Below are 10,312 nucleotides of genomic sequence, written 5' to 3'. Positions count from 1 at the left end.
ACCAATGCACGCACATAATTATTGTGCAAAATGAAGTGCTAGCTCGTGCGAGAGGTCTCCTAAACACTAAACCGCCGTCAAATTACGCAATGGGGCTGACAATAAAAGGGCTCTCATGGGATTGGGTTTTGAGTCAAGTTTCCATTCCCATTAGAAGTATAGTTTGAACACGGCATACAACCTACGTTGTACGGTACGAGTTGACTTGGGTACGAGTTGACCTGGGTACGAGTTGACCTAGGTACGAGTTGACTTTGGTACGAGTTGACTTGGGTACAATATTTTGGGTACGAGTTGACTTGGGTGCGAGTTGACTTGGGTACGAGTTGACCTGTTTCGGGGCCTACGGGGGGACAGAATCCCCTACCAGCGGCATTCGAAGTCTGTACGCGGGGCAACTCAATAAAGGGTGCGTTCGTTTAGCTTACCTGGGTCGACCCCGGTGTGTGGCGGTTTGTTTTCCCAGGACGAACGTGGGTAATTATTCGCACACGTTCGTCCTGCTGAAAAAAAACACCACACACCGGGGTCGACCAAGGGGAAGCTAAACGAACGCACCCATTAATTAATCGACTCAGCCCGGCACTTAAATCGACCACTTTCGCGTGCTGTGCGCAGGTATGAAATGACGTAATACTGCCGTATTTGGTAAGCCGGAGCTTTTAGCACACCGGACAACTGAGACCGCGACACCGGAATCTCGAATTTAATGCTAAGGTAAAGACACGGCAGTGCATCACAAACAGAATACAGATTTTGCCACACCCTTTTATTAAAGATTTTACTTTGGTGACTGCTTTATTTCTTTCAAGAACATTAAAGGCAGTAGACACTATTGGTGATAATACTCAAGACAATTATTAGCATAAAACTTGTCTTGGTGACAAGTAATAGGGAGAGGTTGATGGTATAAAACATTGTGAGAAACGGCTCTCTCTGAAGTGTCATAGTTTTCGAGAAGAAGTAATTTTCCACGAATTTGAATTCAAGACCTCAAGTTTAGAACTTGAGGTCTCGAAATCAACCATCTAAACGTACACAACTTCGTGTGACAAGGGTTTTTTCTTTCATTTTTATCTCGCAAGTTCAATGACCGATTGAGCTCAAATTTTCACAGGTTTGTTATTTTATGCATATGTTGAGATACACCAACTGTGAAGGCTATCTATGACAATTACCATTAGTGTCCACTGCCTTTAAACGATAGCTTGACCATGAATCTCATGTGTTACGCACAGTAAGAAGGGGGTTTGTGGAACATAGACCTCATTGCATTACTCGGTACGCACACATTGGGCGTGGGATGAGGTGGACGCTGGTCTAGCTAGTGGTTAAGTTTGATCCTGCTAGACCAGCATGCACCTCATTCAACAGTTAGCGCTTGCGCAATGGGTATTTTCGAAAAAAATGTCTATACCAGACTTAGCCCTATATAGGACTCCTCCTGTGTATTATGAAATAATGACGTTAGTTTTCAGATTGTCAGCCATAGATTAATTATTGTTTATGTCAAAGAAACACCACGACTTGGTCTAAATTAATGGCAAAAATTGACGTCATTCTTTTATCATGACTTTACAAAAAGTTGCACATATTAAAGGCACCTGGAAATAGGATTTTTTTTCTTTTAATCATAAGAGTATTATGTTAATTAACAATAAAACAATTTTTTGAGTAATTGTTTGTCACGATTTATATGTAAAAAAAAATTAATTAAGTGACTGGGGGGTTGACTCCGCCTACCCCTTTTGTGACGTAGGAAAAGGAAGACTTTGCCTCGATCAAACATAGACCCCCCTCGATGCGTAGATAACCACACGTGCAAAAGTACATGTAATTCTAAGACGTGAGTTTGTACGCTGCGAAAAAGGTTTTTTTATTTTTTTTTCTGGCATTTTTCCGGCAATGCCGACCAGGTGTATTGCTGCTGGATGCAGCAAAACAACTAAAGATGGGGTCAGTCTTCATCTGTTTCCTGCAGATCCCAAGTATAGGCGGTTGTGGGCTGCGAAAGTCAGATTAACTAGAGCAAAGTGGTCCGGTCCGACGTCTTTTACAGTGCTGCAGCGAACACTTAGAGTCGTCGTGCTTCGAATCCTGGATACACAACTCATTTGACATGACGAGAAGAGCCATTCTTAAACACGACGCCGTCCCAACAATTTTTCTAGCTAGTGGGAAGTCGAAGAAGGTATCTGAAAGACGTGACGAACTCAGAGGAGCATTTGCTAAACGTGAACAAATTCTGGTAAGTTTGAACTGTGAGGGTATGTTTTTAGCTTTTGCCAAGTGACACGATTTTTTGTTGGTACCGCATGCGATTCACCGTGCGTGCAGGTCCTATATGTGACCGTCCGCCCATTATACAGCAGCCATAGTGCGTGCGTGCAGTCTGCTCCGTGGCCGTATTTCTATAATAATACGTAGGCAGACCCACATCTTACAACCCATTTGGTCACTAAAAAGTCGCATAGTTAAATAAAAATAGCAGCAATAGCTTTTGTAAAAACCACTAGGCGTTCAACATGTTCAAGTTTCAATGTACGTATGTGTGTAAAATCGTGTCTAAATTTGTTTTGATGTGCCATGTTCCCAGACGTTAATGTACGGGGGCCCGACTACAAATTTTCTCTCCAAATATCGCGCCTTGAAATACGTCACGAACAGCGCCCTCTCGGGTCGGGGCCTACTCGTAAATTTGTAAATACAATCAAAACTAAGATTTTTAAACCTTAGTTAATTTTTTATTCACATTCCTCTCATAAAAACACATATTTTAGTGACAAAAGCTTTATTTAAAAAAAATACCACTTCCAGGTGACTTTAATTATTTTGTTTAACATTGCAACCTTGCCTCGAATACCATTCATAATATAAGATGTTGTATTAACTTCGCAACCTCGAATACCATTTATAATACAAGATTTTGTATAATAAGACTTCGGTTTGTGCTACAATGCGTTTAAAAACGCATTGTAGCATGAATTCAACTATTATTAGTGAATTTTCTTTTTGGTCTGACGGTACGCAATGGAAATAATTTCGCTGTAAAACATGGGCAAACTTTACATTTTGTTTTACATTTCAATCTTTTAAAGGTGTACGCTGCCTTGGATCGGGTGAGTTGGTCTATGAAAGGCGTTTGGCAACCGTTTGTTAGTTCGTAGAGTAATATGAAAACCGTGATATTTCGAGGCATAATGTGTGGGTCGTTATATTCTACTTTTAAAACATCTTTCTAACCATATGTATTTATAACAACCGGTTTCAAAAACTTTTCATGGACCAACTCGCCCGATCCAAGGCAACGTACACCTTTAAGTAATGATCTTAAATTAATATCTAATATTAACATAATGGAAACTCGTCTTCACGCTTTATGTACAACCCAATTCATTTAAAGGTTTTGCATAATCAAAATGTTACAATAAACTTCGAAAGCACTTTGAATAAATTAGCATTATAATCATTAAATAGAAACATGCAAGTCAATTGGAGACTTTAAGGCGCTAGGTGGCAGCAGACTTACCAGGTAAATTTCCATTGTTAACTTAGTTCTGAACATGCGCACATTACCGAGAACAATGGATTTTACCTGGTAGGTCTGCTTCCACCAAGCGTCCTGAAAGTCCCATTGAGAAACCGGAATGTTGAAGTGGAACAGTAATTCTCAAAAGAAGTCTCATAACGAGTGAAATAATTTATTTAGAGTATTGGTTGACAAAACAGTCCATCAGTTGTCCTTTTTGATGGCATGTTTGACATCATGCGAGGATCGACAAGAATATTTGTGGAAAACAATGGTCAATAGTTGCACTATAAAGATCCAACTGACGACGTACAACGCCACCCCACCTATCTTAAAAAACACATGCGGTAGCGGGTGCATCACGTGACAGAAGGTCAGATAAGAGCCAATCCCGGCTCTGCAAACGATGAACGTCATGAGAAACGTAAGTTCATTCAACTCGTAGAGGATCCCATCTTTGATACCTGACTGTCTCATAAAGTAACGCAGCTGTAGCATTGGGTTAGACAGTTCACCTAAGAATATACATGTTCCAATCTCGGTACCAGAGTAGCCTGACATTAGAGAGGCCGATATACCGGCGATTGAGACTAAATGATGGGCTAACATCACCGCTGTAGAGCTGTCGTAGAACCAAACACACCAGCAGATGTCGTACATGAAGTATCCAAGACATACCACCATTGTGAATACTTCAGGAATGTTAGATTTACCACCTTGGGTGAAAGAAACAAAGAAGACAAAATACAATAGATTTCAATTTGGGTTTTTACCCATACACCGATGTGTCGGTACTTGATGTACTTTTAGCAGAAATTTTGTTTAAAGGCCTCAACTCAGTGTTAAACTTGAAGACAAGATACAGAAATCTTACACTAACATTATGGCAACAATGGCAATATGAATAGGAGACTTTTGAACGCTTGGTGGCAGCAGACTTACCAGGTAATTAATGTCTATTGTTTACGTAGTTCAGGGCATGCCAACTTTTACCGAGAACAATGGATTTTACCAATCGTCCATAAAGTCCCCTATTATAAAGCTACCTGGGTGCATAATGTTCAACGTGAGTGCTTCTTAAACTTATGTTTAATGTGTTTGTTTAGCATTTATATGTAATTTGGATATTTGTGTACACTTCTGAATATTTAGAAATTATCGATACAAAAATTAGGCCCCAATCTCAAGGTCTTGATAAACTAAAAATGCTTCTGCCGTTGACGGCGTGCGTCAAAATGAAAATGTGTGGACTGTTGCTGCTCCTACGTAACATGACGCTTTACGCAAATCTTTCTTAAAAGCATAGGTAAAGGCTTTTCAAAATCTCTTTTAGAACTAACTTTCCTTATTGAACAAAATATTTTAAATGAATTTCAGCAAAGATCACTTTTTTTTCCCGCTCAAAATAGCTCTTTAAAGGCACTGGACACTATTGGTAATTACTCAAAATAATTGTTAGCATAAAAACTTACTTGATAAAAAAAAACTTTGTGATAAAAGTCTCCCTCTGAAGTAACGTAATGTTTTAGAAGGAAGTAATTTCTCACTAAAATAATTATTTGAATTGAATTCGAGACCTCAACTGAGGTATTGAATTCAAGGCATCTAAAAGCCCACAACTTGTGTGACAAAGGTGTTTTCCCTTTCATTTTTATCTCGCAACCTCGATGACTAATTGAGTTCAAATTTTCACAGGCTTGTTATTTTATGCATGTGTTGAGCTCCACCAAGTGAGAAGACTGGTCGTTGACAATTACCAAAGGTGTCCAGTGCCTTTAAGATATTTGTCGCACGTCTTATGTACAGTATACCCACCTGGGTGTGTAAAAGGCCACGGATTGTACAGAATACCAAACGTTGACGACATAGTGATTACCACAAGAGCATGAATGAGTGTTACAATCCTACAATTCCACTCACAAGACCATGTTGGATTGGAGTAACACAACACGCCGTAGAGGGCGGACCATATCGTAGTTGAAATAATGGTGAGTAAAAGTATGTACTCTCTGCTGAGTTCATCCATGGTGTAATATTCACCTGCAAAAGAAGGACGTCATGAGTGTTTAGTAATTCACTGGGTATGCTTATATAGTTAAATGACCAAGGCAATGAATACACTGCAAGTGTTTAAATATGGGTGTTGTCATTTATACACACAAATCAAAGTCAAAATGTTCACTAATATCGGCTAAATCTGATCGGCGTAACGACCTATGATGCTAATATGTTAATTCTCTCTTCGGTATAGCGAACGCACCCATTGTGTCAACTTTGACACCCCTGGTTTTGTTTGCAGTGTGTTTAAAGACAGTGGGCACTAGGGTATGGGTACTCAAAACAATTGTTAGCCAAAAAACTTAACTGGTAAAAAGCAACGGAGAGCGGTTGATAGTATACAAATATTGTGAGAAACGGCTCCCTCTGAAGTAACGTAGTCTTTGAGAAATAATGAATTGCTCACAAAAATATTTGAATTGAATTCAAGACCTCAGAAGAGGTCTCACATTCAAGGAGTGTGCGGCGACAAGGGTGTTTTTTCTTTCAATATTCTCTCGCAACTCTCTTCACAGGTTTGTTATTTTACGCATATGTTGAGATACACCAAGTGAGAAGACTGGTCTTTGACAATATTACCAAAGGTGTCCAGTGTTTTTAATATAATCTACTTTCCAAATATTCATGTCATAACGAACGCTTTTAAAAGCCCCACAGCGCCCAATCCAATGCAAAGTGCCCCTTTAAAGCTACTCGACTATGCAGCCAACATGCATAAAGCTCATGTTTGTTGCTGTGTATTATATCATGGAGGAAGACAATTAGTTTTTCTTCCTCAATGATTATACTCCCGGGAATATAGTTTTAAAGGGAAAGGATACTGTTCACCCGGAAGTATTATCACATCCCTACCGCAACAAATATAATGTTCAACATTTAATCATTCGATCACTTTTACAGCAAATTATGAAAACAGCTTGTGCATGGATTTTACACAAAATCACTTTGACAACTTAAACCTTGGTTTTCTCAACGAACATGTATTCAAACGAACCATCATCTCCAGAGCTGACGAGGTTGGTTGTAATACTAAATAAAGTGTGGATAAAATAAAGGGCGGAGGGGGTGGGGGTGGGGGGGCTAGGGGCAACTGATACCCAAATTATTGCCCAAGGTGCCCCCACATTTGAAATCTGGACTATAGCCAACCGTTTAGAGTAAAATGTTACATTTTTATTAAGTAAAAATGTGATCATATAATAAGCTATTTTTAATTTAAACGTATAATAGGCATTTTTTTGCACACATCTGACTATAGCAAGAACGCTTGTTTCTGGAAAATGGAGATGGATGTTTTGCCTGGAAGGGTCGAAGTGCCACCTAAAGGGCCAAAGATGAGCAACCGTCGTGCCCCCTTAAATCTTACCATATTCGGAGCTGATAACCAGGTATATCGCATAAAATGCATTGCATACATCAAGAGGTCGAAGTTCAATAAGTGGAAAAGGTTATTATGAGATTACCCAACATGTTTGATTTGTTAGAAAACTGCCCTCTCCCATTCCGTCCAAGCCCTAAGCCGCAAAGTTAATAAGCAGACAAATTTGCTTGACAGAGACATGGACACCTTTCGTAATTGCCAAAGACCAGTCTTCTCACTTGGTGTTCCTCAAGATATGCACAACATACACAACCTGTGAAAAATTGAATTCAATTGGTCGTCGAAGATGCGAGTTTAATAATAGAAAAAAACCACCATTGTCACACGAACTTGTGTGCTTTCAGATGCTTGATTTCGAGACCTCATCACGTGTGAGGTCCCGAAATCAATTCAAATAATTGTTTTGCTGAGAAATAACTTATTTCTCAAAAACTACGGTACTTCATTCAGAGGGAGCCGTTACTCACAATGTTTTATACTACCAACAGCTCTCTCTATTGCTCCTTACCAAGTAAGTTGTTATAAATGCTAAGTGTCCAGGGGTCGATTTCACAAAGAGTTAGGACTAGTCCTAGGAGATATACAAATTGCATGGACAGTCCTAAGTTAGGACCAGTAACTGGTCCTAAGTTAGGACCAGTAACTGGTCCTAACTCGAGATAAGACTAGTCCTAGCTCTTTGTGAAATCCACCCCAGTGCCTGTAAGCACTCTTTCTTGGAATTACGTGATGGCTAGTTGCATATTGTTTGCCAATAGCAGATGCTTCGTTCCTTTTAGCAACCTTTGAAATTTGACCCAGAAAACAACTTTTACTTTCCTTATAGCATAATGATGGTTAAAGGCAGTGGACATTATTGGTATACTCAAAATAATTATCAGCATAAAACCTTATTTGGTAACGAGTATTGGGGAGAGGTTGATAGTATCATTGTGGGCGGAAAGAAGTAGTTTACCACGAATTTGATTTCGAGACCTCAGATTTAGAATTTGAGGTCTCGAAATTAAGAATCTGAAAACACATTGGTGTGACAAGGGTGTTTTTTCTTTCACTATTATCTCGCAACTTCGATGACCGATTGAGCTCAAATTTTCACAGGTTTGTTATTTTATGCAAATGTTGAGATACAGAAAATGAGAAGACTGGTCTTTGACACTTACCAATAGTGTCCAGTGTAGCCTAATGACTCTAGACAAGTTCAATAGTAAGAAACTTAATCACCCATATTGTGAATCTGAGAAACAGATAGTGTTTTCCAATTGGAGATTATTCTTCCTGCGTGGACATAACCGCTCCAGATTTTCGGCAAATCTAAAAAGTGCTATATACTTTACCCTTTTAGAAAGAAATGTTCAAAGGTTAGTTTTGATATGGTCTTTAGGCCTATATCTAGCCTACATTGTACATGGGTTTAGACAACCAGGGTTCAAATTGCCAAACGAACAATCTTTTTAAAGACAGAGCTATGGTCATGAATGAGAGCTATTGCTTTAGCCTTAAGTTGTTAACTCGAGTTAACATTTCTTAATGAGTATCATCTCCAGTTAATGCATTTGCCGCAAACGATGCAAGCACCCCCTCGTGCACAAAGCCTTCTTTAAAAACTACAAAAACAAATAAACCGTTTTCGTGACAACGACCATGCTTGATTTGATTTGCATGATGTGAATTTCACCACCAAAGAGACGGCCGGGAGAAATGTTTAATTTCTAAAAACTGCTCACACTGCCCGGCCCTTTGAAGGCATTGGACACCTATGGTAGTCAAAGACAAGTCTTCTCTCTTGGTTTATCTCAATTAACATATTAAGCATACATTAACAAACCTATGCTATTTTTAAATCAATAGTCGTCGAAGATGCGAGAGAATAATGAACGGAAAAAACGCCCTTGTCGCACAAGTTGTAAGCTTTCAGATGCCTTGAATTCAAGCAAGACCTCAGCCGAGGTCTCGAATTCAATTCAAATAATATAGTGAGAAATCACTTCTTTCTCAAAAACTACGTTAGAAGTATGTATTTATGCTAATTGTTTTGAGTAACTACCAAGTGTCCAGTGCCTTTAAAACACAATGAAACCATCATCAGTATGCAACACACATAATTAATACACGTACATGAATAACACGTGAAAACGATCAGTAGTACCCGTTTTGTATTGAATTTCATGTATGACAAAACAGCAATAATACAAAGCTCAATGATCAAAGGCCACATCATTATGCATAATGTGGCACTGATGCATCAATTATGTGTTATAAATTCAAAACATCCGTCAGATCATGGGACATTTTTTAAACAGCACCATACATATTATAATTAAATTCATCATACATGTAATATGAATTCAACTGGGTGTTAGGTTACAGGCAATGACAAGAAATTTATACAAATACCTTTTAAAATGATGGAGCTCTGCAAAAATAGAACAAACGTGTTGGTTTTCAACGGCAAGGTCATTCCACGCTGCCGTTACATTCTTCATTAACAATAGCACTAAGTAGAGGCATAGTCTATAGCAGCTGTCAGTTCAATGAGAAAACAACGCACAGGTCTCAGATGTCCATGTAATAACCATGGATGGCGCTTCAGTGGGCGTTAGAGCTCGGCCGTTGTACACGTTGATGAAGGGTTTATCTGAAGATACGAGGTAGTCAATTTACTATCCTTATCTCGCCAATTTTGACAGATGAATTATCTTGTTGTTGAATAAAGAATAGCGCTGATATTTATTTGTTCATTTCTCCACGATGATACATGCTCTATCTGGATGACCCATGTTGTGATTTTTATGTTGAACATTTTGTTTCCGCAGTTCAAGGACTCGGCGTTGCAGACACGTGACTGTTAAAGGCATGAACACTATTTGGTAATACTCGAAGGTATTGTTATATGCAAAACAAGTACTTGGTAACGAGCAATGTTGATAGTATAAACATTGTGAGAAACGGCTACCTCTGAAGTAACGTAGTTTTTGAGAAAGAAGTAATTTCTCACTAAAATGTTTGAATTTATGTCGAGACCTCAGCTGGAGGTCTCGAAAGCAAGCATCTGATGAAACCACACAGCAATATGCGACAAGGGTGTTTATTCTTCCATTATTCTCTCGCAACTTCGAAGACCAAATGAGTTCAAATGTCCACAGGTTTGTTATTTAGTGGATATTATGAGATATACCAAGTGAACAGAATGGTCTTTTACAATTGCCAATAGTTTCCAATGCCCTTTAAAGGGATTAGATTAGATTATCTAACATGTCACCTTATAGCGAAAAGGCCGAGTGGTGAGCAGACGGGAATTCAGTAAGCCTACTCCATTTTTTTGTGATTTGGGGAAAAACACTCAT

The 10,312-nt window shown here is 38.9% G+C and overlaps 1 protein-coding gene across 1 annotated transcript; it reads right to left on the bottom strand.

The window, feature by feature from the left end:
• Positions 1–1,893: 1,893 nt before the first annotated feature.
• Positions 1,894–9,868, bottom strand: LOC139951454 (TLC domain-containing protein 5-like). The gene is made up of 3 exons (XM_071950360.1): positions 9,363–9,868; positions 5,345–5,569; positions 1,894–4,245 (listed from the first exon to the last, which is right to left on the bottom strand). The coding sequence occupies exons 1-3, from the start codon at positions 9,424–9,426 to the stop codon at positions 3,734–3,736; spliced, it is 801 nt and encodes a 266-aa protein (XP_071806461.1). The 5' UTR covers positions 9,427–9,868; the 3' UTR covers positions 1,894–3,733.
• Between the last annotated feature and the right edge of the window lie 444 nt (positions 9,869–10,312).

This window comes from Asterias amurensis, chromosome 19 (assembly GCF_032118995.1).
Source record: "Asterias amurensis chromosome 19, ASM3211899v1".
Lineage (NCBI taxonomy): Eukaryota > Metazoa > Echinodermata > Asteroidea > Forcipulatida > Asteriidae > Asterias > Asterias amurensis.
Note: the sequence above shows the minus strand (reverse complement) of the source record. Positions and strands in the feature narration are given on the sequence as shown.